At 49.3% G+C, this 27674-nt stretch overlaps 1 protein-coding gene across 3 annotated transcripts in view; it reads right to left on the bottom strand.

Moving 5' to 3' along the window:
• The window catches only part of TBX1 (T-box transcription factor 1), an 89866-nt gene that overhangs the window by 43199 nt on the left and 18993 nt on the right, over nucleotides 1-27674 (bottom strand). For 2 of the 3 annotated variants that reach the window (XM_086942631.1, XM_086942630.1), the window contains exon 3: nucleotides 7134-7235. In XM_086942631.1, coding sequence (XP_086798757.1) covers nucleotides 7134-7235 — 102 coding nt within the window. Of the gene's footprint in view, nucleotides 1-7133; nucleotides 7236-22857; nucleotides 24674-27674 lie in introns of those variants that run through there. The other variant, XM_086942629.1, reaches the window with a different exon arrangement.

Raw genomic sequence — 27674 nt, 5'->3', positions numbered from 1 at the left:
CCTGCGCATGCCGCATGCGCAGTGCTGCAATGTGGGTTGACCTGCTGTTAAATTCAGTGAGTACCTCAGGCTAGCTTGTAGAGTTGCTGGCTAGCTTGTAGGGTTGCTAGCCTGTGGTAATAGATGTCTCTGCACGTCTCTAGCCCCTGTACTTCCTCGTTCGCCTCTGACATTTTAACATGTCTTCCTTCTGACCGGAAATTTAGACAGACACAGAAGTATGGTTTATTTCCACAATGTCTAAAATCGGTACAAAACGAAGATAAGTGCTGCGAATGAAGTCAGAAGGGTCTGTGCCGCAGCTTTAGATAATGCCGGTCCCTGGGTGTTCCCTGTCACCCCCGCTCACCCCCCAGGGGGCGCTCCATCCATGCGCAGCGCAGGCCTCCCTGGCGCATGCACTGCGCGCTCTGCTCGGCTCTGGCGTCCAGTCCCCTTGGCAGCCTGGCCGCTGAAAGGGCCCTGCCTCCCCCAGAATTGGAAAACGTCTAAATATTTACATATCCTGCCCTGGAACTCGCATGTATTCTGCATAAACTTGCTGGAAAAACACAGCGCGCGCCGAGTAATCCCCAGCCCGGAGCGCACGTGAGGCGCGCAGGGACCTTAAAGTGCGCCTCGAAGAACAATGGGGCGCTTTTCATATCGCGCCCAGGGTTTCCCTCGTTCTGGCCCGGCTGATAAGGCTACGCTCTGTGGAAGGGGCCTGGGTGGGCTTGTATGTACAAGAAGGAAAGGCCCGTCTGCGCCCTGTCCTGCGTGGCGCTTTGGCACCACAGGAACCAGGGCTGCAGCTCTATTTTGGGTTAAATACACTTTTATACACAGTTGTTAGGCGCAGGAAGCCTCAAGGCGCTCGAGGTGGAGTGCACCATCATTTCCTTCTACGCCCTGCCCAGAATGGCGCCGCCACCGGGAGAGGGTAGGCGGGTGCAGTGGGCATCTGATCTGGACACACAAGGACCCCTCTATCTAATGCACCCACGCGTAAGGGCAGCGCCCATCCAGGAGCCACCCGCTGGCCGCGTCCATCCACGACGCGGGGGTGTCGTGGGCCAGCCATGGGGCCTTGGTGACGTCAGTGGGATGACGGAGGCCGGCCAGGGAAAAAAAAACACACTGCACCCCCATGCTTGGCTGCACCGCACTTGACTGACGCATAAGTGACCGCAAAATGTCTATAAAATCAGCATGACGTTGCCTGGGTGGAACAAGGAAGTAAAGAGGAGGGCTGCTATTATTATATAACGGTATTATTCATTGTAATCGTAATGGTCATAATAATAATTCTATAATAATTATTATTGTCCCTTTCATGTAGCACTTCGTAGTATTTCTGACCGATGCAAGCGCTATAAAAAATCTGTGCCATCAAAGCGAAGGCTGGACCCGACCCTGCCGGTCCCCGGGGTCTCGAGACGGGTGAAAAGAGCGCTCTCTGTCTGCGATCTCTCGGAGGGGTCCAAGGTCGCGTTAAGGCCTCCTGGGTGTGCCTTGAAGCCTCCCTACTCCACAGCGCCGCGCGCGCCCTTGGCTAAAGTGCCGACGAGTGACATTTTTATGGCTTAAGTTTGTAAAGGCAATTGACACGTTAGCATTTTGACACGTTCAGTATTACCAGCAGTCAGTTAACGACGACATCATTTTTTTAAGACTAAATCATATAAAACTTGATTTTTTTAGGCTAGTATTAAAGAGCATATTTTAATAATTGGCTACATTTAAAACAGTTTTGTAAGGAAGAAGGTGAAATCGAACAGGCAGTCGAATTCTCTTTTTTAATCATTAAAGTCCCAAAACTGCTAAGCACACGTTTTAAGAGCAACACCATTTTTTTACACATTTGCGTTGTCAGTTTTCCTTTTCTGACGTGTTCCTTGGCACGGTTTACACAGAAGGCAAATCATACGATTGCAACATATTTATTTCAATTAGTGTTTTTAAATCACGTATTCTGTTTAAATGAGGGTGTCAGCGCTCGAATCCAGCCGAAGCCTATTCTGAGCAGAGGAGCCTCGATTTGCATACTTTAGGCAGGAAGCCAGATGTCCTTTTCTGAACATATACTCGTGGTGTGAGGGGACACCCCACAGTGTCATCCGCTAAACACCCTGCAAAGGTATTTGCACAAGAGGTACCGTAGTCCGGAGACTCGGAGGGGGGGCGGGGGGGGGGGGGGGGCATAGTGCCAGGGCCCCCCAGATGGGCCCGGCACAGCACATCTGCGTTCTTGGTCAGGGCCTGGTACATCAGGGCAGCATCTGTCGAAAGGTCAGCAGTGCCCACCTTCATGCCAGCCTTTTTATACAGTTTGGGGTACCCCATGTACCTCAGACTGTGAGACCGCCCTCTCTCAGCGCCACAGGAGCAGCTCCGAGCATGAACAAGTGTTAAAGTGCACACGGACTTCACGACGACTTGCACACGTGCTATGGAAAGCGCCAGAAAACCACAGTCAAAATATTATTTTCCAAAATTAATGGTAAACTCTGTCCTATTTTTTTGTGTTTTTTTGTTTTGTTGCCATGTTGTCACTGTTTCCACTCCCTCATCATCTGTTTGCCTAACTCTTTTTTTTCTCGGATTGCTTTGGGGGGCGTCTGTCCTCTGGCCGCTGTTTGCTAATATATATTCTATGAGCACCGTCCACCACCCTCACTTCTTACTCCAACTAGACCCACCCTCTTTCTTCCTTCGAACTACATGGTTTTCTAGGAAATCTAAAATCATGACAGTCTGTCTTGCATTCTTTTATCGGAGCTCTTGTCCGCATAGCAACTTTGGAGCAGCTCGTGATGCCTGCATGTTTATTTCAGCAGAAATGAGTGTCTGATATCTGTTGATCTGTCTGTCTGTCTAGTTCACTAAGCCATCCTGCCAGTTTTAGATGGCTGCGTCTTGTAATTTATATCCTATAACCACTGGATTACAATGTCATTAGACGGCCATTATTGTAATATCGCAAGTTAAGCACCCGTCTCTCTTTTAAAGGACGAGGGTGCCGAGGTGGAGTGGGCTGGCCGACCCCGAAGGCGTGCACCGCTCCCGGTAGAAGGAGGAAAACCTATCTTGAATAGTTCAATTTTTTTAATTTTGTGGTATGCTAAATTTTCACAATTTTGCAAATTTTGCTGGTGTGACATTTTCCACACGTTTCCCTGTTGGAGGCTGTCTCGAGAATCATGAACGAGACATTATCTCCAGAAGCCAGCTCAATTACTTGTATCCCGAGCAAACATTTGACTACAAGTTATGCCCCTGAAATGTATTTTACAAAATGTGCCGTACTTCTGTGTCGTTCTTGTAAAATATTATAAAACACTGTGAAAAATATTCACAATTTTACACACTCCAAATTGACATTCTATTCGTGAAAGTTGAATTCATTGCAATTAGCTCAGTAGTAGCTTAAATCAGCACGGATTTCTAACATAATACTTCAGTGCTTTTTTCGCCTATTTACTAAAGGCTAACAGTACAATCTAGTAGTTCACTTACATTTAAACCCGGATTGAATTGCTGTACTTTGGTTCTGTTTAGCTTTCATGAATAGATTGTTGATAAAAAAAACATAATTATGTGATTCTGTGACTGCAGTATTTACGGAATATTTATTGTTGAACTGAACTTGACTTGACACATAATTTACCACATAATTTTCAGATACCAACAAAAAATTGTTTCTACCTCAACTGGATCATAGTAATTCTACTAGAGACTACCACAGAGAGCCAAATAATTTGCCTTTTCTTGACAAAATTGTAGATAATCCTGACATTTAATTTAATCTTCGTTTCCACAAAATCCTTGTGGCACAGACAATGGTAAATCTCTGCACAGTAGGGCCGGTGCTGTCATTAAGATGATGAAACCCACATTTCACAGAAACCTGTGAAATATTTTCAATAAGTCACAGTTTACCACTTAATTTTGTGTAATAAAACCACCCTGACATGTTTCTATGTGTAGCGCTTGTACCATGGTGTGTGTGTCTGTGCGTGTGTGAGAGAGATAGTGCCTCTTTAATTACCTTTATTTTGCTCTGTACATAGTAAAATCATTTCTATTTGCTATTAACATTGGCTCACTGTGACATGCCTGTATTATCCTATTTCACTTTACTTTGATTCTTTTAAAAATGAGTGCAGTTTAGTTAGATGGAGGCGGAGATTATTGCAAGGGGTCCAAAAAGTGATGTTTCCATTTGATTTCCAAAGGGAAGAAATACTGGTCCTAATGACACTAAACCCGGTACCCCCCCCCCCCCCATTCATGTATTTTTTTGCATGTGTGTGGGTGTGATTTTAAACAGGTTTTAACTCGACACCCTCGTTAAGTCACAGTTTACAGTGTTTTTAATGTGTCTTTGCAAATGGTGAAAATCGTGCTATTTTACACACATGTTTTACCTTTAATTAACTATACTGCCCTGAGCATTTCCCCTTCAGAGCCAGTTGCAAAAACATATTTTCTTTAGGTCACTGGATTGATATTGTAAAATGATTTGGATGCAAACTACTTAATCAATACTAACATCTTGTCTGCAGCTGAATATTTGTTAATTCACAGCTTTTTATTGTAACTAGGGGTGTTCATCATTTGTGTAATTTGCTTTTGGGTAATTCTGTGAAATTTCAGGAAAATGTTGTGAAACTACATGTAATTGCGTGGAATGCAAAACTGGCATTTGGAGCTAATTCTTAGCCTGGAATACTTCATTGTGTCCATTATAACCCAAAAACGCATTATCTTCTAGGAAAGAAAAAAAGCCCAAGCAAACAAGCACAACAAACAATAGCTCGTGATCTGTCCTTTGCGCTGTGTGCAGGGCATACATTCACTGTGAACAGCCTGTAAAAAAGCAACGTGGCAACTAGCATAGCTCTGGGAATTTGTCATATCAAGAGTAAAGTGAAATGAACAAAAATTACGTGAGATTTCACCAGCGTGGCATAAATTCCACCTTGGTTTAATTGTAACCTATATCTTCTGAATTGTATATTTATGATTGAACCTAACAGTACAATCGAGCTACAGCTGTGCTGAAATTCTTGCTATGGGTGATTTGGATATTTTAATTTATTGGCTCCGTAGAACCAGAGACTTGTGTAAATAATGGTATAGATGACATATTTGGGTGCGTTGATTGATTCCATTTCACAGAAGTCTGCGGATTCGAACCCATGTATGTCACAGAGATACAATGTTCTTTCTTGCCTGGGACGTAGTTGATGAGAAGTGCAGGTTTCGTCCAATGAGAGGCCTAGCCTCAGACTCACATCCTTCCATATAATAATTCGTCTCCACGCAGGACAATGCATTTAGATAGCGCAGCCCCAAACCACTTTACAGCGTCTAACAATTCCCCTTCGTGTAATTAGCAAACTCTTCAAGAAAGCTCAGAAAAACCGAACATTCTGATTGCAATCAGTGACCATTGTTAGCTGAGCCCTACTGGCATCCGCTTCTGAAATCTTTCTTGAAGGTGCTTTTTAACAATACATCTTTTTTCACAAAACCTTGCATTTTTAAGTACATAAATAGTTCTTTTTCTCTTCTCTTTATTGCAAACACCAGGGGTTGGACTAGCCACAGCCCTCCCCACGTCACCGCCCTGCAGATACTCCCACTACCGACTGCGGCTGACTAGCCACTCTGACTTGCTGACATTTCCCTAGAGGCCTGCAGGCCAGAGGGGCTGCTCTCAGAGCCGGGTGTGTCTGCCCTGAGCCAAACATGGCGTCCCCAGCCAGTGGCGCAATGAAACTTGAGGGGACCCCCTGCAAAGTACATGGAGATTCCCCCAGGACCCAGTCAGGAGCGCTCTGGCCAGGGGCAGGGCCAGAGGGGCCCCCCTGGAGCTCAGGGTCCCCACAGCACAACGGGGGTTGCGGGGGCTAATGCTACACCACTGTCATCAGGCCGCTCTAGGCTGGCGGGTCAGGCCGTTTGTGTGTTTTTTGTCTGGGTGATTTTGGTTAAAGTATGTTGGTACATTCAAACTCCATTGTTTAGTATTTCACACAATGTTTTCAATTAAAAATTCACTCTTCGAAAACAAAACGCGATTTTTCACACTACTTTCAACAAAATAACCATACAATATTTTTAAATAAAGAGGGGTGAGCATTAACTCTGGTTCCTTGTAGCCATATCGGCTTGCTGGCGACATTTACACAGCTCCCTGCATAGGGCCTTGTGGTTTATGAACAATCCGTCCGTGACAATTTACGAGCACATGAAGCAAGTGCACACAAGATTAGGCACCACATACATTAGGCAGCCCAGAGCAGGACCTCTAGGTAACTCCCTGTCTTTAGATGCAGCAGAGCTGCTTCTTACCTCAACACTGGAGGCCCGAATCACAAAGCTACTTACGTGAGGTAAACTTACGAGTGCAAAATCTCTGCACTCGTGCGGAATCTCCACACTTGGGGTGGAATCTCCACACTCGGGCAGAACCTCCGCACTCGGGGCAGAATCTTTGCATTCGGGGCAGAATCTCTGCACTCGGGGCAGAACCTCCACACTCGGGCAGATTCTCCACACTCGGGCAGAATCTCCACACTCGGGCAGAATCTCCACACTCGGGCAGAATCTCCACACTCGGGGCAGAATCTTTGCACTCGGGGCAGAATCTCTGCACTCGGGGCAGAACCTCCACACTCAGGGTAGAATCTCCAAACTCAGGGCGGAATCTACAAACTCAGGGCGGAATCTCCACACTCTGGGCAGAATCTCCACACTAGGGTGGAATCTCCACACTTGGGGAGGAATCTCCACACTCGGGGAGGAATCTCCACACTGGGGCGGAATCTCCACACTCGTGGAGGAATCTCCACACTCGGGGACGAATCTCCACCCTCGGGGCAGAATATCCACAGCTGGGGCAAAATCTTCACACCCGGGGTGGAATCTCCACACTCTAGGCAGAATCTCCACAGATGGGGCAAAATCTCCACACCCCGGGCGGAATGTCCCTATTGCGGTTCTCAGTGCAGAGACTCTGCACTCATAACTTTACTACACATAAGTACCATCGAGAATTGAGCCCAAAACATCTGCCCACCCCTCAGACAGAGTCGTCTCCCTCGGCGCAGGTCTGCGCTGCTTCACACGTCGCTTTCACTCACCGATATCGCTTGTCGTCCACCGGCACAAAGTCCATGAGCAGCATGTAGTCGGCCATGGGGTCCATCCCAAAGATCTTCACCTGGAAGGTGGGGAACATGCGCCTGGCGAGAGAGAGAAACCAAAGAGGCGTTAATCGACCAGTAGAGCCTGGCATGAGGATGCTGCAACACGGTGAACTATGCACCCCTTCCCAGGTAGCATCCAGGGTCCCCACACCATTCTCCCCCCCCACCCCCGAAGAACGGGACAGCTGGGACATGCTCTCTCATTTGCATATTTGTTTGTTGGAGAACAAGCCATGCGTGGGCACTGAGATGACATTCACTCTTTTCACCCATGAAGAATGCTTTCTCCATGACACCATAGTTTGGGTAACACAATTTAAGAAGGTGTAGGAGGTGGGAACTGTCTCCCTCTTACCCCACGCGTATCGCTCACGCCGCAACGAGAACTGCTTCTCGCTGCTGCAAAGCGCCGCAAATACCGACCCATCCTGTATCTTGAGCTTCTCGTTTTGAGACACTCCCAGAGTTCAAATACAGCGTATGTGAGGGTATTATTATATTGTCATAGTAGTATCAATAGTTGAGATGGGTCAGGCGTGTCCAATCCTCGTCCCTCTTACAAGAACCCGGGCCTAGCTTCCACGCTGTATGTGTATAAAGTAAACCTGGCTCACTGAGATGAAATGGGGTCCGAAGAAAGAGACTTCAGAGGAAGAAAGTGGAAAAAAAGAGCAAAAAAGAATACAAAACACAGAAGCAACACCAACACTGCCAGAATCAAGCATCTTGGATGCTTCCTCCTTAAATCTCTACACAGTCTGACCGTGTCCCCTTCTTTTTCTGCAATCTGCCTTCCGCCGCCTTCACTCTAATGAAACTGTTCCTCCGTGGGGGTCTAACCACCTCCCGTTCTCCCATCACCTTAAGCTGGCATCTCTTTTGTACTCTTGGGCATTTCGGGCAGATCACCCTATGATCCTTTGACCCTTCCATTTGTCCTTTGACCCTTCCATTTGACCTTTGACCCTTCCATTTGATCCTTTCATATCTCTCCTTCATGTTAATGCGCTATAGCGCCGAGAGAACCACTTGGGGGTGATTCATTTTGCGCTATATAAATCTAAATAACATAACCCGTCCACCTGATCAAACCTCTGGGTCTGTTCTGTCTGGAACAGAACTTAACTAGTCTCTTACTCAGCCAGTCAGTCCTCTCTACTGGTTTGGAGTTCCCAATTCCCTGAGCCTGACCATCTCCCTTCATCTGAAGCTTCTCTTGAAGTAATGAATTGGTCCATTGAATTAATGGCCTTCTTTCAATCTTACAACGACACCTCACACACCCTGCCTTTCTTCTCCCTCATCCGCACTGCGTGAGTTCCGTGTGTCTCCTGGACAGACTCGGATAAACTCTTAAAGTTTATACAAAGTTAGCAGTTTGCTGTCTGGTACATTGAACTTTCTTGTTCGCCCAACCTGTAATTGTGGAAGTTTATGATCTTCCAATGGTGGTGAGGGATGGCTTCCCAGTACATTTAAGGACGTTAGCGGGACAAGAGAGGTTGGTGTGGGGTCGGCTTGCAGAAGGCAGGGATTACCCATAAATCCGTAGATGCGTCCCTGTTCGCAGACGTTCCTTTTCACCAATATGTTTGTGCAGATAAAGTTAGTGAATGGACACTTTTGCAACAATTACTGATGACAATGTTTAATCTACTGGAAATAATCACGAGCATATGTTATAAAGTGGCAATGGTTCAGAAAATCTGCATTTGTCTGTGATTGTGCACGGATTAGCCCCTGTTTTTTTGTCAATTTCATAATAGTAGGAAGGCTACTTCAAGAGCAGGACAATGGGGGTAGATTTCAGGTTGTTCTAACCCCTAGATTCTGAACAAGGTCACAAATATATAATATTCTCCTCTCACTCATAAATTGGTTCCTTTCTTCTCTTCTTTTCCCACTACTTTGTTTTCTTTCTCTTCCCTTCAGGTCTATCTTTGAATCTTTCATCAATGTACCTGTATTTTAAAGTCTGGAGCCCTCCTCACCCATAAAACACCACCTGTGAGATCCGTTCATCACATGCCCTTCATCACCAGTGTTGCTTCTCCCTGTATCTCTTTCTCATCTTGATCACAGCTGGTCTCTTTTTACAGAATCAATAGAAGTAATCCAGCTCTATTCAATTAATAGGTTAACTTGTCAACCCAATGAACTGTAAAGTCCATCAGGTTTTTGGAATAATTAAAAAATATATACATTTGACACAATAGCATTAATTATCTAAATATGTATTGCATCTATAGTCATTGTGATCTTGATAAACTAACTGCAGTTTACCATGCACAGGTTCGAGCAAAGCAGCCCAATAAAGTGTTGTTTTCAAGTCTATGTCCTATTATTTTAATTTTTGAACTTTATTTATTTATTGTTCAGTTAATTAAAACCGTAACAATATTACAAACACTATTTAGAAAAAGAGCAAATTGCATAAAAGTTAAATTTCTCTAAAACATCTTAAAATGTATGTAATTATAAAATATACTTCATGTTTTATCATTGCTCAGATTTAGCTTTCAGTTCTTGTTCATGAGTACGTAAAAATGTAATCAATATACAGTTCATTTGGGGGTCAGTGGAATCCATTCCTCTTATGAAAGCTGTTCTCCGTGACTTTATGCTTCTGTTCTAATAGGCTCCTCCATGAATTACCGTAGACTGCTCACATCTCTTCTGCACTCCTCCTGCTCCTTGCCTCCACCTTCACTCTCAGTTTCACTTCTCCTTCCTCCGTGCCCTGTTTCATTATTGTGTACTTCCATACCTCTATTTGATTCACCTATGCACAAGTCTCCTAAGGTTGTTTCATGGCCGCCACGCTTGCACTCTCTGGTGCCTGTGTCTGTTTTCACAGAATGTGCAAAAATATGGGAATGTCTTCTGGGTTTCTCTTCCTGCTGCTTCTCACCCCAAATCCATTTACAATCCGTGGAAAAACTACCCCCCACCTACTGCATTGAACGCCAATTTCCAGGTTCAGAATATGCACCGGTTTTACAACGTAAATACTCCTGGTGTAATGCCATAATCCGCATTTACTTAACGAAGCTGCCCATGAGACTGTTTAGATGCCATAAAGAAGAGAACCAAGATGTGGATAAGAAGAAGAAAAAAGTGGGGAGCACAAAGTAGACAACAAGAAGAGAGGCGGAAACAAGAAGGGGGTGAGATAAAGAAGATGGAGAGGATAGATAAGAAGAACATAAGAAGAAGGAAAGCTAGGAAAAGAAAAAGACAATAAAAAAATAAGAAGGTAGCCAACAAGGAGAGATGATGCGCTTCGCTCCCACTTTGCCGCTCCTTGGCGCTATGGGAGGCGTTGGGAGGCCGACGCTTCACTTGGAGGCAGGTTTTGAAAGAATACAGTATTTTTCCGAAATAGAAAGGTTCACTGCACGCGGTTTTTAACCTGGCACAACAATCACTTACTATTTTTAGTTGTGTCTTCTACTAACTGCGGTCCGCAGAAAAAAAAAACAAATTCTGCCATTCTTCGGAGTTCTATAAAGTTGATAAAATCAGGGAAAACGCGATTTCTGCTTGCACAGATTTTAAGGTATATGTTACTCGTGTTTGGAGTTCGTTTGCTCTCGCTTCCTTTTACTTATTACAAACGATCTCGGAAGTCAGGCTCCAACTCTTAGCGTGTCATATATTGTAATTTAAAATAGAGCGAGTATTGTTAGGAAGCGTCTTATATTACTGGTATATATCGGTGACGCTGATATTAACTCTACTGCCTACATGTAAAATAAATGGGTCTGGTCTCTGCAAAATTATAGATTGTACTCGGAACAGTACACGCTGTAGAAGTTATAAAGTCTTCTTAAGTCTGTCCACCCGCGGCACTGCGGCCCAGCACTGAACACTGACAGAAAAATATAATTTCCAAAGTCCTCCGTATAGCGCTGCATCGTAAACTGGCGCGAGTGTAGGCGCGACAATGCACGAACTCTGGCTACATTTTTTAAGACAATACAACGCTTGAAAAAACAAACTAACCACTGACATTAGAATGGTGTTAACAACCGAAGATTCTGTAGTGTCCCCATAAACCCTCGTACCCCCCCCCTCCCCCCTCCCAAGATGTGTTGTCAAAAATGTGAAACATACATGCCCTTTTAACGAGGCAGGAGAATGTACCCATCAGTACCGCCCTAAAGAACCGTAGTGTTTCTAGTGCACTGCCTCTACTGTACTACACTGTTCCCAGTACACTGTGCTGCCCCTCCTGTAATGTTTCCAGTCCACTACTGTCCCTGCAGGGCTATACTGTTCCTCTTGCGCTGCCCCTCCGGTACAGTAAGGTGTCCAGAGTACTCAGTACACTGCCCCTACGTTAATGGTTCCAGTGCACTGTACTGCTTCATCCCCCCTCAGCCCCTGGGTTTAGTCCCTCTGAGTCAGCGGATGCTGCTGCAATATCGAGTCCCCGGGAGAGCGCCCCGAAGCTCCTTAGATTGGCGCTATAAAAAGTGCATGAAAACACATCTCAGCCTTCCTCCTGTTTCGCGTCTTTCCCCCCTCTGGCTCTTTCCTCTCCCCCACCCCTCCACCCATCGCCCTTTCCCGTGCTCCAAGCTGGCTCTTCCACCGTAACCCCACTCAGCCCTCCATGCCACATGACCCCTTCCCACACACGGCTCCCCCTATATTTTCCACTTACCTCCACTCCTCCCCATTGCGCCGCTTCTCCACATCCTGGGGCAGATGTACAAGCCCCCTGTGCCACTTTTGCGTCACGTTTCCTATGTTAAAAGTGACGCAAAAGTGGCGCAAGGGGCTTGTAAATCTGCCCCGTCATTTCTCGCCCTCTCCCCTCAGTTCTGGTTCTTTCACCCCTCCACCTCCCTGGGGGCACCCCGGACAGGCGCCCCCAGCCCGGGCTGCACTTGCAGTCTGTCCAGCGTTCCCTCCATACACGTCGCCCGCCCTCCCCGGTGACCAGGGGGTGTCAGGCCGCCCCACCCCTGCCCTCAGGCCTGCCCGGCTCTGTCACCTGCACAATGGGGTGACAGACAGGTGAAAGCACCGGGGCGCTCTGCAAACACACACTGCCCACCCCCCACCTGCATGCTTCCAAGAGCTTTTAGCTAATTTGCTCTTCACCAGCCTTCTGAGGGGGGTCGCGGGGGGACACGGTGCCATTTTCAGCATTCCTTTCGCACTTTGCCAAAAACAAAGGCACGAGGTCACGAGTGCGCCTCGCTTCTGCCAGTGGTCCCTGAGCGGCTTTGTTTGGCCCCTCGAGGCGCTTTATGTGGCTGACATCACCTGAAGGGCAGACCCCCCTCTTCCAGCCAGCCACCCCATAAATGCAGAGAATGGGGTGTGTCTGCGAGCGCGCCGTGTGCTCTTGTTCAGAATCTACATTAATATATAGGCACTTATCGGGGTTTAGGAAAGCGCATGCAATGTCTGTTTTGGGTTTAAAAACATCAATAACACGCATAAATATTTATATATGTGTGTAAGGTGAGTGTATAGATGAAGCAACACGATATTGTTGAATTATGGGTGCATGGAAAGCGTGCAGGCCATATATGTTCTATATATATATATATACACACACACATATACCATACATACATAGGAACATGAAGTATGTTTTAGGTCTCCCTTTTTATAAGACTCCAAAACTTTCAAAGTCGGAGCTGGGTTGAGTGAACTTTTATTTTCGAAAGTTTCGTGAAAATTCTTCAAACGGCACCAAAGTTATTATTAGCACAACTAATGGTAAGTAGCTCCTAACTATAACTACCCAGTATATATATATATATGTGAGTGTGTGTGTGTGTGTGTATGTATATATATATATATATATATATATATATATATATATATATATATATATATATATATATAATTACTTTATATATCGCAACTTTTGGCTTGGAATGTGTGTGTATATAAAGTATATGCTTGAAAACGTCAAACGACATTGTTGAATTTTGGGCACATGTTAAACAAAATGTTGCAAAACATTGTTTCGTTTATATATGTATATATATTTAAATTTTTTACAGGTTTTTGCTTTGTACCGTGTGTGCGTAAAGTATATGTGTGGAAAAAGCAGACAATGATGTGTAACTAAAGTTATATGTCTTGCACAAACATTTTAACTTCATCAAGACGGGTATAAATTGTGCCTCTAAAGTTTACGTTACTCGCTCGTTCTTGGGTCATTCCTCTGCACGGGTGTCCGCTGTTTTTCAATCCAGACATTTCCACGTTTTCTCACCATTTCAGGAAATGTGAACTTTGAACCCCATACGGCATTATTTTTGTTCCGAGGATCCTCCCCGTCCGCCTGCCTTTGCCAACGTTTGTTTGTATAAAGGGACTGCTCTTTTGCTTCGGGCCTAGGCCTGTCCGCATTATTGCAATACACTCCCCGCGCCCTTGGTGAATTTTCACCACTCGTGCAGGGAGAGGACCCCTGCTTTCATTTTCACTTCCTCTGGATAAGACCAGTGCATCAGCGTGCCTGGAAATGAGCAAAAGCAAAGACGAACCAATGAATGGATGGGTGGATGAATAAATCCATCTGAAATGAGATTTCCTGCCTGGTGTGTGTACTGCATTTCTTATGCTATGCAAAGTAGGTGTGCGTGGTGCTCGATAAAGAAAAGACACAGGGCTACAGATACTTCAACTCCAAACGACTCGACCTCGAGAGGTCTTTGAGCTTAAAGTGCTTTATCCAAATAAAGAAAGGTCCGAGGGACTTGGCGCTAAGGATCAGAAAGTACAGTCCTTGGTGACAGTGACGTTAGCAGACGGGCATGGAGGTCGATGACGTCACTAGGGCAGTAGCACCTGGTGAAAAAGACCCCGTCTTTAAAAACACTTATTTGGGCTGATATATCTATCTGTGCAAATGAAATGATGTAACCGGGGCGGCCACATTATGAGGCAGCGTTGATTAAATTAACTGACAAGAAAGGCAGTTTATGGGGGATAACAGAGCCCATTTTGTGACAGTGTTACTTCATTGTATTCTAAATTTTCGCCGTTAACACTGTTTGGGGCAAAGGTTTCATCTAATTTCTAACAATCAATTTAACACCCTCAAATGCAGCCCTAAGCAATATATATATATATATATATATACATACACAGATTTCCACAGTAAATCCCCCCCCAATCCGGGGAAAAAGTAGAACAGCCAGATATCAGCAGCTTGGTGGGTTTTTATTTAATCATAAGTTTATCAACCTGTAGTGTATGACAAAGACCAACGCGTTTCGGCCGGAGCCTTCAACAGGGTCATAGAGTTTTCGTGTGTAGACAACATATTTAAAGGGAAAACTTCCTCCAAAATCATCTCCTCATTTTAAATGTAAATACACATGTTTTATATTTCTTTTTTAATTTTTGGGCTTTTTGCAATTTTAAGTTATTTTTTATTTAATATATGTATTCTCTTATGCTACACAGAATTGTACTTATCATAACTTTGAAATAATGAGTGTCTAACCCCATAGACTTAAACCCAACCCCTGGTTGTCAAGTACCAGTGTATAAATGCAGTACTTGAACAATTTTTAAATAGAATTGTTCTTATTGTAAATTATACTCAACTCCAATTATACTATATCTGTCCTTATCGGTAAAGTACAGTTTTTTCATAGTGGTAGAGATGTTACAAGTTACCTAATTTAAAGTATGTAAGTGTATACTAGACGTATACAAAATGTGATATTCAAACATACTTTACTCCCATATTTCCTACTCCCTGGTACCCTTAGAGATCCTAACAGTTATTGGTTAATTTATATATCTGTTTACAAGAGTGGAAAAGAGTTGTGAAAAAGGTGTCGAGGCGGGAAGGCCTCTGGGGATTATGAAGATCATACACTCGTATCCCATAGTGCAGCTGCCAAGCGATGAATAGATATATTTCCAATGAAATTATGCAGTCCTGCACCCTTGGCTGCATTTGCCCCATACACTTGTTGGCGCCATTCAGAAAGTGTGATTGGTCACCCCGCAGCTGCTTAGTGCAGTATTTGGGGGTGTTAAGTTGACACAAGTGAGGTGAAACCTTTGCAGAGACAGCGTTAACTTGTAAAATTGAGAAAATAATGAAGTAACTCTATCACAAAATGAACTCTGTTAACCCGAACAAATTACCCAACCCCAAAAATAAAGAATAACTTACACTCAAGGATATATATATATATATATATATATATATATATATATATATATATATATATATATATATATATATATATATACACATACATACATGCACACACTCACACGTGTATATATATCAACAATTTATTAATGAAAAGTAAACAAAACCTAAACATTAAAATTTCAATCAGTGCATGTTGTTAGCTGCACTTTTTAAAGAAAATGGCAATATTGGACCATATTACATGGTTACCCATATTGTAACGTCTCTCTCTCTGTCGACATACAGATATATATATGCAGTTATATATATATATGCGATCAGGGGATCCTGTAGGTGGAAACGCGTAATGGCGGTGGTGCAGGGCGTTCTTTATTAAACTCAATTGCGCCATATAACGGGTCTGAAGTTGTCTATTCTACAACTTTGGATTGTGGCGAAGTAACGAGAAATTAAAAATATATATACACACATATATACACACACACAAGCACAAACACACTTTGTGATCTATTTATGATATGAATAATATAATATGAATAGGATTTGTAGAGTGCACGGCTACTCCATGGAGTGTCCCAGGGCGAGGCCATTTAAAATTGAAATTTACAAAGACATGAAATACTTTAAGCAGTACTCATGTAGTACACTTTCTGGTACTGTTAGGTGTGTTTCTGAGGAGCCGGTAGCATTTCTAGTATGGGAATATTCAGGGAACAGCCCCTCGCAACTGGGCCAGACAGAACCGACTTTGCCACCTTAGGGACTGGACGCTTGGGTGGACTTACAAAGGCGTGTAAGAGTATGTAAAAGAGTATGCCTGTAGTATTACACCCAGTACACATACATTTTATGGACCTGACCTAGAATGTGTAAGTCTTTCTGCGTCAGCAGTTCGAGATTACGATAGAACATCCACCTACCTAGCTAGATACATATGTGCGTGTCACAGCCTCATACAATCAACCCACCAGGCGCTCAGGTCCACCCCCACCCAAAGCCGGTTGGTCTGAGCCGCTTCTTGCAGTGGTTTTGTTCCACTTCCGGAGCAGAGCTGGGAAGATGTTTCTGGGATCCGGAGCAGAGCTGGCGAGATGTCTCAGAGATCAGACCAGAGCTGGAAAGATGTCTCTGGTCAGAGCAGATCTAGGAAGATGTCTCAGAGATCTGAGCAGCGCTGGTGAGATGTCTCTCAGAACCGTAGAAGAGCTGGGGGGTGTCTATCTGATCTGGTGAAGGGCTGGGGGATGTCTCTGAGATCCGGGACCGATCTGGGTTGATTTCTCCGAGATCCCCCGAGTCAGACCTGGGGAGAGGTCTCTTAGATCCGCAGCAGAGGAGCCCCGGTCATAAGATCACGCTGAATCTCAGCGTCAGAGGGGTCGCCGGGAGTCTGGGCTTCCCGCACTTCCTCGGCCTCGGACTCCTGTAAATCTTGGTTTTGAGCCCCCTCGGCCCAGGGTGGATCGACCCCCGGGGGGTTTTGGTTGCACTTTCTGCCAGACGACGGTGTTTATATCCGTTCCCGCCTCACACCCAGCGAACGGGCATGTAGTTGATGCCGTTGTGATGAAAAGCGCAGCCCAGTTCACACACTTATTTCTGTGTGATTATGTTTTAATTTAGAGCTCTGGCGAGTGCCCGGCCTTTTCGTATTCCGATCATCAGCGTGTTAAAATTCAAAATACAGGGTTGACAAAGTCCAGACAGCCAAAGTACGAAACAGTTGAAAAAGTAGCACACAAATATCCCGGTTTCCGAGCCCAGCATCAAGGCGCTGTGCCCCAACCCAACACAACGGTGTTTATTAGCATTTTTTGGTATAGCTTACAATTATCCGCGAAAACGAAAGTGAATTTTCTGGACGTTAAACTCGTCACGTGTTAAAAGCTGCGCCGCGGGCCCCGCAGCGCTACTTCTAAGCACCTTTGGGGGGGATTCGAAGAAGCGATGAATTGCGTTTGACAATTGCGGCCTACGTTTTAACGTTGTGAGGCTCTCTTGGTGTGCGTGTGTGTGCGTGTGGGGGGGGGGGGGGTGTTAAAGTGCTCGACCCGGGAACCTGCACAAAGATCTATATGGAGGCTGCGCGGGGGCAAGATCCAGCCACGCGGGCCTGGAGGGGGCAGCGCGCGGGGGGATACTCTGCGCCCAAGAACCATAAATGTATTTATACGAATAATGGGTTTGTTTTTAAGTTATTAGTAGCGCGAACCTCCTCGCGTGGCAAGGTTCGCTCTACTAACGAGGCAATAAACATTAAGTGGCATATTTAATACTGAAAATTAAGGGGGGGGGGCTTAAGAATAAGTTCACGTGTTTAAGATTTTATCTCATTGCTCGTACAAACGTCCCTGTTTTTAGAAGGTTTTGAGAGACACATATGCCTGGTTGTGGAGGGGTGCGGGTAGAAGAACTGGGGGAGAGGCCCTGAGCCCCCCACCTCCTCAGACCATCCCCGCTGCCGGTGCGTGGAGGAGCACTGCAGGCCCACTCCGAGCCCTGACAAGCAGCCCCCATACGCTCTCCTAGAGGGAGGGGGTCGCACTTCTCTCGCCAGAGACAGTCACTAGGAGGGGGTGCACGTGGCACACTGCAGGGTCCCTCCGAGCCCTCACAAGCAGCCCCAGACACACTCCTAGGGTGAGGGGGTCACACTTCTCTCTCCAGGGACAGTCACTTGGAGGGGGTGCACGTGGCACACTGCAGGGTCCCTCCGAGCCCTCACAAGCAGCCCCAGACACACTCCTAGGGGGAGGGGGTCACACTTCTCTCGCCAGAGACACTGTGGGCCCAGTCACTTGGAGGGGGCGCGCGTGGTACACCGCGCGCCTGACACGATGCAGGGTCCCTCTGAGCCCTCACAAGCAGCACCCACACACCATGGGGGGGGGGGGCGGGGGGGGTGTCACACACCTCTGTCACGGTGGATTTAGTCACTGGGGTGGGGGCGGTGAGTGGGTTGCGTGGCACACGCGCGCCGGCCCCGCTGCAGGGCCACTCTGACCCATACACCATCCTGAGGGGTCACACCTCGACGGACACGGTGGATCTAGTCACTGGGGTGGGGGGCGGTGAGTGGGTTTCGTGGCACACTGCGCGCCTGCTGCGTTGCACGGCCAATCTCTATGCGCGCAAACAATGCGCACCGGGAGACGCGCCCCCCACCCTCAATGCCTCGGCCTGTAAATAAATCACCTGCGGGGCTGCGAGTGGATTTCACACCTTGAGACAATATTTGCTCTCAGTATTGAGCGGGGAGGGGGCGAGAAGCGGGGCATCAACACTTGAAAATACAAGCGCATGTTCACAACAAAACAGAGGTGCCCTCGGCTGCAGGGGCGCCCTGGAGAGGCCAGGGCGCCTGAAACAAGGACACCGGGTCGCTGTGCGTGACGGGGACGTGTGCAGAGGACACACGCCGGGTCCCCTTCCTTCAGAAAAGAGGAATACAGCTCCCAGAAGCCGCCTGCGCTCACAGCAAACGAGGACTCCAGTTTACTATCTGCATTCTCGTTCATATTAAAGGTGTGGGTGTCATATTCTGCGGTGGGCCTGGGAGACACCTGTCGGTGGATTCCGGGGGCAACACCACTCCAGCTGCAACACCGCGAACACACCGAATTTAAAATGTAGTGCGTGCAAAACTCTGGACCTGCCCTTAGCACGTTCTGCTTGTTCGGCCACAGTGAAGACACATTAAAATATCGCGAGTTATACACAACACAAGTGCTTCTGGGGCAGAGTGAGCACTCCCGCGCAGCGCCTCGAGATCGCATCAGAAAGAGCGTTTTACAGTTTCCTAACACCCCCCCCCCTTATCTTCACCTCGCGGGGCTGCTGTGATAAGGCGGGAACACTTAAGTGAAATACAGATAACCCCTCACCCTCGTTGGATCCCGCGGCTGTTCAAATGTTATTTCTGTAAACTGGGGCGGGGAGTGTCGTTCTAGGCGCTAGATGGACACCCTGGCTTCAGCACACAGTCAATAGAGGGGATTTTAGTCTGGAGTGGCAAAAACGAATAGGCCGTGTGAGTATGTGTGTGTGTGTGTGTATATATATATATATATATATATATATATATATATATACACACACACACGCACAAACACCCCCACACACATATATACACGCACATATTTATGCTATATGGATTTCTGTGGGACATAGAAATGGAAAATTAAACTATACTTTCAGATCCCCACAAATAATGTTGTGGTTGTCACCTATCTGGAATTGCAGCACACAGAGTCTGTGTGTTGGCATCACACTATCTCCAGCTGCGTTATCAGTGCATGTCTCTGCCGATAGATTGATAGATAAATAGATAGATTTCCAAATGAAACATGTTTAATCGTTTGTTGGTGTCCCTCCTTAGGAAAGTGACCGGTGTGTTCAATTTTAATGGGAACTGTACTTTCAGACGGGATTTGCAAATTGCAGAGGGGAATTAAAAAGCGCCATTAAGCAGAAAGGGGGCTCACACCCTCTGCACTTCTCCCCCCCAACGAACAGAGATCACAGCGTTTCCCACCCTACAAATTAAGGCATTTTCAAGACATTTTTGTGACTTTAAGGAAATCGACTGCAGTTTTTATCCGAGTGCATTTTGAAAGGTGTGAATAATAATAAATGTATTAATAGGGTGGGGGTGGGGGGCAGATTAACTAGCTGACAGCAATCTGGACTTTCATCAATAAATATATTTTGTGCATAATTTATTTTCCCCACTTTGTGAGTGGTCATTGACACGTGTCTTAGGGGACGAGGCGCACTGAACCTCGACTCCTGGCTGTGATCTGCGTGTTTCTGCCGGTGGCTAAAATCACCTTTTTAAACCGAGTTATGGGGCGCACGAAAAATAAACAGCCCTAATTGGCCGGGGATGCAGCTGAGCGAGTTATCAGACGTTGCTGCTGGCTTTTTGCCGCAGTCCCAAATTGTCCATAATGGCCTTTTTAGCGCCGTTCCATTAGCGTGTCAGCCCGGAGCGCTATATTCACCTTTTTCACCGAGAATCACCCCGAGCTTGACAGGCGTGAACCATCAATCCTTATTAACGTCCATCCGGCCACCCCCGGCCTCAGAGTCACATTTTTGGGCAGTGTTATCTTTCTGTGGTCAGATCGCTTTAAAGTGTCGAATAGTAACAATTATTATAAACACGAAGGGTTCATACCAAACGGAAAGTATAAATACAGATACTATATTTATTTACATGTAGGTGTTTTATGACGCGCTGTGTGTCATCTTCAAACTGAGTCTGAAGAATAAAAAATAGCCCGCCCTCCGGGTTAGAACACTAACTATGCTTCTTCGGGTTTCACAAATATATTTTCGTGATTCTAAACGTGCACGGAAGATTCTTTTTCGTGCAATTATCGAAAATGGACGTTCTCGACAAAATAGCAAGTACAAACATTGCACCGGTTCCCCAACAAGGGGCAGTGACCGTGTCCGTCTTCTTTATAAAGCCAGATAAAAAGAGCTCACATTCGCCTTTTAAAGTACCTCTAACCTCTTCCAAACCCCTTCAGTCTCCTAAAGTTCACCGATGTAAAGGAGTGAATGGAGCCCCTCCCTGCTTGTACCGGGTTTAACTGGAGGATTTATTCTTCACGGCGAGTCTCTCCCTAAAATTGAAGGTTTTGTAATTCAAGCAGCTTCGATTCACGGACCGACCCCCTCATGGAGAGCTCAAAATGAGAGGGGTTCATTTCGATGCCCCCAAATTGTCCCACGCTGAACCCTCGGACCCCCCTTAACGTGGGTACCCTGATAGGGAGGTTGAAAGAGCTCTGTTTTGGGGGTCTTTGAGGGAACCCCTCTTTGTCTAGCAGTAAACACAGGCCCGTGTATCTGACAGTAAGTTGTAACGTCTGTTTTATATTTGGAAGTCACATTTTTAAGTGCAATTTCTTTAAACTTAGCTTGTGGGGCGAAGCCCCCATCGGAGCTGGTGCGCGGGCGTCTGTTTTGGGGTCAATGGGGCGTCAAAGTGTGGTTTTAGGGGGGGTGTGCGAGTGGATGAGTGCACGCGCAGATACTGAAGAGAGCAACGGATGACGTCACCGGAGCAAAGAATTGCAGAAAAAGCACCCAGAGAGTTTGAGGGGGTGCGTGTGTGCAACGGGGGGGGGGGGGGGGCTGCTGAGAGACGAAGGGATAGGGTTTGGTGGTAAAGGGGCGGGGGCAGGGACGGAGAGATGAGGGTTTGGGTGGTATACAAGGGTCAGAGACTCGGAGGGTTGGGACAAAAATGAAACAGAAAGTAAAAAGTGTATAAGGGAGATGGGTGGGGGGGGGCTGAGGATTAAACGTGGGGGTGAGAAATGGATGACTGCAGGGGGGGGCAGGATGATAGAGGAGGGTTTAGGACGTAACCGAAGGTTAGGAAAGATAACGGCAGTGGGGACCCCTACATAGAAACACCTACCTGCGGCCCCTGCCTCCTGCCCTGGAGACCAGTGTGAGCGCTATTAATTATTATTATCGCTGGTATTAATAATATTATGAGTGTTCATCTGAAGTAACCAGGGTGGGCTTCGCTAGGGCCCCCCCACTTTGATAGTACTTGTTGCAGTGGTGATTTCGTATTATTCATGGTAGGGGTAGCAGTAGATGTATTTATACTTGCATAATAACATTGATATAAATAACCATCCTCATCTACTGCTGCAGCTAATAATAACAACACCCTCCCCCGAGGCCGCTGTGAATTCGGGCCGTTATCGTTAATAATGGCCTGGATTCTATTCATCATGGCGCCTCAGTCCTCGCTTCTCACCTGGGTGACCCCCAAGAGTTGCCCCGGGTCGCCTCGCCTGTACCCTTTCCCATGATACCCCAATGCCCTTCACCAGCATGCCCCCCTCCCCCGGTCACCCCACCCATAGCCCCCTCTCCCCCTCCCCCTTCCTCCAGCTCCTCGCCTGCTTCGATGAGGCATTGACCACGGAAGACCCTTGTACCCCCAGCTGCTCACCTGCCCGCCGTGGTGACAATCACCTCGGTACCTATTCATGCCCCCAGCTCCTCGCCTGCCCCCTGTACCCAGAATGGTGCCCACCTCCATGTCGCCACCAGCTCCTCGTTTGACCCTGTAGCTAGTAGGGTGCCCCCTCATGCACCCACCTCTATACCCCAGCTCCTCGCCTGCCCCCTATAGCCACTATAGTGCCCACATCAATGGGCCCAGCTCCTCGCCTGCCCCCCCTAGCCAGTTTGGTGACTACCCATGCCCCCACCTCCATGCCCCCACACCCTCTCCTGCCCCCTGCATCCAGTATGGTGCCCACCACCTCGGTGCCCCCTCCTCCTCACCTGCCCCCTGAAGCCAGTATGGTACCTACCAATTACCCACCTCAATGCCCCCTCACACTCTCCTGCCCCCTGTAGCCAGCTAGACTGCTGAATAGCCAGGCTCCCACCTTCATGTCCCAGCTCACCTGCCAGCCGTAGCGTGTATGGCGCCCACCCATGCCCCCCTCGCCCCCAGCTCCTCACCTGCCCGCCTTGGTGACTATCATCTCGGTGCCCAGCTGGTTGAACTCGTCCCACAGCGCCTTCATCTCCAGCTGCACGGTGATGTTGGACACTTTGGGGTTCTTCTTGACGGGGGGCTTGCTGCTTCCTCCGGGGGTGGACGCGCTGGAGGGGGGCCCCCCAGCCTCGGGCTCCGGCCCGGCCGGGCCGCCGCTGCTCCCCGGCCCGAACGAGGGGTAGCTGTGCTGGGCGGCGGAGCAGGGCTCGTAGTGGGCCTCATGCTGGCTGCTGTAGGGGTCCCCCGGAGAGGGGGACAGGTGGTAGCCCCCCGACGCGTTCAGGCTGCTCAGGCTGTTGGCCGTGAAAGCTGCAACATCGCAAAAATGGGAGAGTTGTGTCAGCCAGGGGCTGGAAATGGCCGAAATCATTCCAAAAACACAGAAGAAAACACAAAAGCAGCCTCAAGTCTTAGATCAGCTCGCGCGCGCCTCCTTATCCAGTCTGAACCCCCTGAAAACTCCTGGCACTGCGCCCCCTTCCTATGGGGGGGCCTGGCGGGGTGCGGGGGCCCCACTCCGGCCGCCTGTCCCGCTTCAGTCCTGCAAACTCGGGGGTCGGGGGGACGCCTCTCCCAGCAGGAACTGCCCGCCCGGCTTCAGCCCCCACAGTCCTGGGTGTAGGGGCAGGAACTCGCCCCTGCCTGCACGGCCTGCTGCGGGGGCAGCCCTGGGTGCAGCCGCCCTGGCCAGCTGTCTGCAGCCTGAGGGTTGGGGAGCAGGTCGGGGTGCAGTGGGGCGCTTTCCCCGGGCCCCCTCTTCAGTCCTTGCAGCCTGAGGGTTGGTGGAGCAGGTCGGGGTGCAGTTGGGCGCTCTCCCCGGGCCCCCTCTTCAGTCCTTGCAGCCTGGGGTTTGGGGAGCAGGTCGGGGTGCAGTGGGGCGCTCTCCCCGGGCCCCCTCTTCACTCCTTGCTGCCTGGGGTTTGTGGGGGCAGGTCGGGGTGGCCTGTCCCTTGCTCCTATTTCACTCCTCGATGTCTGGCGTTTGGGGCACCAGGTCGGGGTGCAGTGGGTCTATCTCCAAGGGCCCCCTCTTCACTCCTTGCACCCCGGTGTCGGGGGGCGGGGCGGGTGCAGAGTTCCCAGTTAGCCTCCTGACTGGGAGCAGGTCGGGGGCAGAGTTCCCAGTTAGCCTCCTGACTGGGGTGCAGGTCGGGGTGCAGAGTTCCCAGTTAGCCTCCTGACTGGGGTGCAGGTCGGGGTGCAGAGTTCCCAGTTAGCCTCCTGACTGGGGAGCAGGTCGGGGTGCAGCGTTGCCAGTCAGCTCCCTCCCGCCTTCGCTTCACTCAGCCTCGGCCTCCCGGTCTCTTCGCAGCCGTGTTTGGGGTGCAGGGTGCACGCAGAGTGTGGGCCCCTCTCCTCAGTCCTGTGAGATCACTGGCCGGAGGGGCTCAGCCCTCTCTGATTTGCTGCTGGAGTCGGGGAGGGGGCCAGGGGCGGGAGGGGAGGAGACCGCGTCAGGAGTAGGCATTCCTGGGTGCCAGAGGGCGGAGGGAAGGGGGTGGGTGGGGGCACGGTGCCCAGTCCTTGCCCAGATGGGCTCTTTCCTCTGTGCGGCCGGCTGCGGCCTCTGCACTTTCTTCTTCCTCCCGCGGCTGCCTCTCTTCCTCTTCTCCCTGCTGGCTCCGCCTGTCTCTTGGCGCCCTCCCCTCCCTGCTGCAGTGCTTGTCTCTCCCTTCCCTCTTCACGCCTGCCCCTGTCCTTCGCAGTCTCCGCGAGTCCCTCTGTCAGCTCCTGTCCTTTCGCTCCTGCGGGCTGTGGGTCTGCCCTTTGCCATGTCTTCTCTCTCCGGCTTCTCTTCCCTCTTGTCTTTTCAATGTTTCTCTCTCTCTTCCCCCTCCCCCTTTCTCCTTCGCAGCCTCTCCCTCCTCTCTGGCAGCCTCGGCGCCCTTCCTCGCCCGTGACTGTGCCCCGCAGCCTTCCTTCTCTCTCTTCCCAGGGATGGGGTTGTGGTCGGCTCTCTCTCCCTCTCTGGATCTGCCCTTCCCTCACCCTGGCCCCCAACCCCCTGAGCTTCCGGGCAGGGTTTCTAGGCTCCTTCTCTCTGATAGCTTTCGACTTCTCTATTACTGTCTCTGTCCCCTTCTTTCGAGCAGCTGAGGCCCCGCCCCCCTCTGCCACTCTCCGTTCATCCTCTCTCGCTGCCACTTCTCCCTCTCTCGTGGAGCGCTAGACTCCTCCTCTATGGCAGTCCCTCTCCGTCCCCTTCTTTCGAGCAGCTGAGGCCCTGCCCCCCTCTGCCACTCTCTGTTCATCCTCTCTCGCTGCCACTTCTCCCTCTCTAGTGGAGCGCTAGACTCCTCCTATATGGCAGTCCCTCTTTGGGTCACTCTTTGTCCCTCCCCCTCTCTCTTGCAGCTCCTCGCTCCTCCTCTCTATGGCAGTCCCTCTTTGAGTCACTCTTTGTCCCCCCCCCTCTCTCTTGCAGCCCCTCGCTCCTCCTCTCTATGGCAGTCCCTCTCGGTGTCACTCTTTGTCCCTCCCCCTCTCTCTTGCAGCTCCTCGCTCCTCCTCTCTATGGCAGTCCCTCTTTGAGTCACTCTTTGTCACTCCCCCTCTCTCTTGCAGCTCCTCGCTCCTCCTCTCTATGGCAGTCCCTCTCTGTGTCACTCTTTGTCCCCCCTCCCTCTTGCAGCTCCTCGCTCCTCCTCTCTATGGCAGTCCCTCTCTGTGTCACTCTTTGTCCCTCCCCCTCTCTCTTGCAGCTCCAGACTCCTTCTTTCTATGACAGTCTCTCTCGGTGTCACTCCTTGTCCCTCCCCCTCTCTCTTGCAGCTCCTCGCTCCTCCCCTCTATGGCAGTCCCTCTCGGTGTCACTCTTTGTCCCCCCTCTCTCTTGCAGCTTCAGACTCCTCCTCTCTATGGCAGTCCCTCTTTGGGTCACTCTTTGTCCCCCCCCCTCTCTCTTGCAGCTCCTCGCTCCTCCTCTCTATGGCAGTCCCTCTCTGGGTCACTCTTTGTCCCTCCCCTCTCTCTTGCAGCTCCTCGCTCCTCTTCTCTATGGCAGTCCCTCTTTGGGTCACTCTTTGTCCCTCCCCCTCTCTCTTGCAGCTCCTCGCTCCTCCTCTCTATGGCAGTCCCTCTCGGTGTCACTCTTTGCCCCCCCTCCCTCTTGCACCTCCAGACTCCTCCCCTCTATGGCAGTCCCTCTCTGGGTCACTCTTTGCCCCCCCCCTCTCTCTTGCAGCTCCTCGCTCCTCTTCTCTATGGCAGTCCCTCTATGTGTCACTCTTTGTCCCTCCCCACTCTCTTGCAGCTCCTCGCTCCTCCTCTCTATGGCAGTCCCTCTCGGTGTCACTCTTTGTCCCCCCCTCTCTCTTGCAGCTCCAGACTCCTCCTCTCTAGGGCAGTCCCTCTCTGTCCCTCTTTGTCCCTCCCCCTCTCTCGTGCATGGCCTGGCTCCTCCTCTCTATGGCAGTCCCTCTCTTTGTCACTCTTTGTCCCTTCCCCTCTCTCTTGCAGCTTCAGACTCCTCCTCTCTAGGGCAGTCCCTCTCGGTGCCACTCTTTGTCCCTCGCCCTCTCTCTTGCAGCTCCAGACTCCTCCTCTCTATGGCAGTCCCTCTCGGTCCCTCTTTGTCCCTCCCCCTCTCTCTTGCAGCTCTTCGCTCCTCCTCTCTATGGCAGTCCCTCTCTGGGTCACTCTTTGTCCCTCCCCCTCTCTATGGCAGCCCTTCTCTCTCTCCTCATGTATCGTGCAGTTCCTGGTTCTTGTCCTCCGCGTGACAGGCTTGTCCCTCCTTTATGGCAGTCTCTCTCTCTTCTTCTCCTGTGCACCTTCAGTTTTCTGCCTCCTCCGCTGTATGACAGTCTCCGTTCCTCGCCTCCGGCACTCTCTCTCTCTCTCTCTCTTCCTCTCTCTCCTTCCCTTTAGGTGTTCCTTCACCCTCTCTCTTGCAGCTCCAGACTCCCTCCTTTTCTTCTCTGTGGCAGTCTCTCTTCCTGTTTCCCTCTTGCAGCTCCAGGCATCTCTCTCCTCTCTCTATGGCACTCTCTTTCGTCTTCTCTCTTGCAGCTCCGGTCTCCCCTCGCTCTCTATGGCCGTCTCTTTCCTCTTCTCTCTGGCAGCTCCAGTCTTCTCTCTCTTTGGCAGTGTCTCTACCTTCTTTCTTGCAGCTGCAGCCTTCCGTCTCTATGGCAGTCTCTTCTCTCTGGCAGTTCCTGGTTCTCCCCTCCTCCGGGGCTGCCTGTCCCTCCGGGGCCTTGGCTTCCTCCACAGCACAAGCCCTTGCCACGTGTGGCTACTTGTCTTGGCCCCGGGTTGCCTGTCTCTGCGGTCTCGTCGTGGTCTCCCCTGCCTGTTTACTCTCCTCTCGGTGCAGGCTGTGCCGACTCTCACACTCTGCTGGCTGCCTTCCTGCCTCCTTGTCTGGGCTGGCCGAGCTCTGCCCCTCGGAGCTGCTTGGCCCTGCCTGGCCCTGCCTGCTCCCGCTGCGGCCTCCCTCTCATGACAGGAATCCGCCTCACCACACTCTCGCAGCGCTTCAGCAGGTAGCGCCTAGAGTAGACAGTCGTGACAAGGCGCGCTCCCTCTCTCTCTCTCTCTTTCTCTCTCTCTCTGTCTGTCTGTCTGTCTGTCTCTCTCTCTCCCTTTCTCTCTCTCTCTGTCTTCACTCTCTCTCTTTCTCTCTCTCTCTGTCTGTCTGTCTGCCCTGACTCTCCTACTCAGTTTGACACCCATGCGTCCTCTCTACTGCCTGCTCTCCTGTAGGGATTCCTCAGCCCCCCCCCTGCTCTCTGTGCAGGGGTGTCTAGCAGCAGCTCCCTGTTGGGGTCTGCACAAC

This window comes from Lissotriton vulgaris, chromosome 11, assembly GCF_964263255.1.
Source record: "Lissotriton vulgaris chromosome 11, aLisVul1.2, whole genome shotgun sequence".
Taxonomy (NCBI): domain Eukaryota; kingdom Metazoa; phylum Chordata; class Amphibia; order Caudata; family Salamandridae; genus Lissotriton; species Lissotriton vulgaris.
The sequence above is the reverse complement of the archived record's forward strand: the minus strand, read 5'-3'. Positions and strand labels throughout refer to the sequence as shown.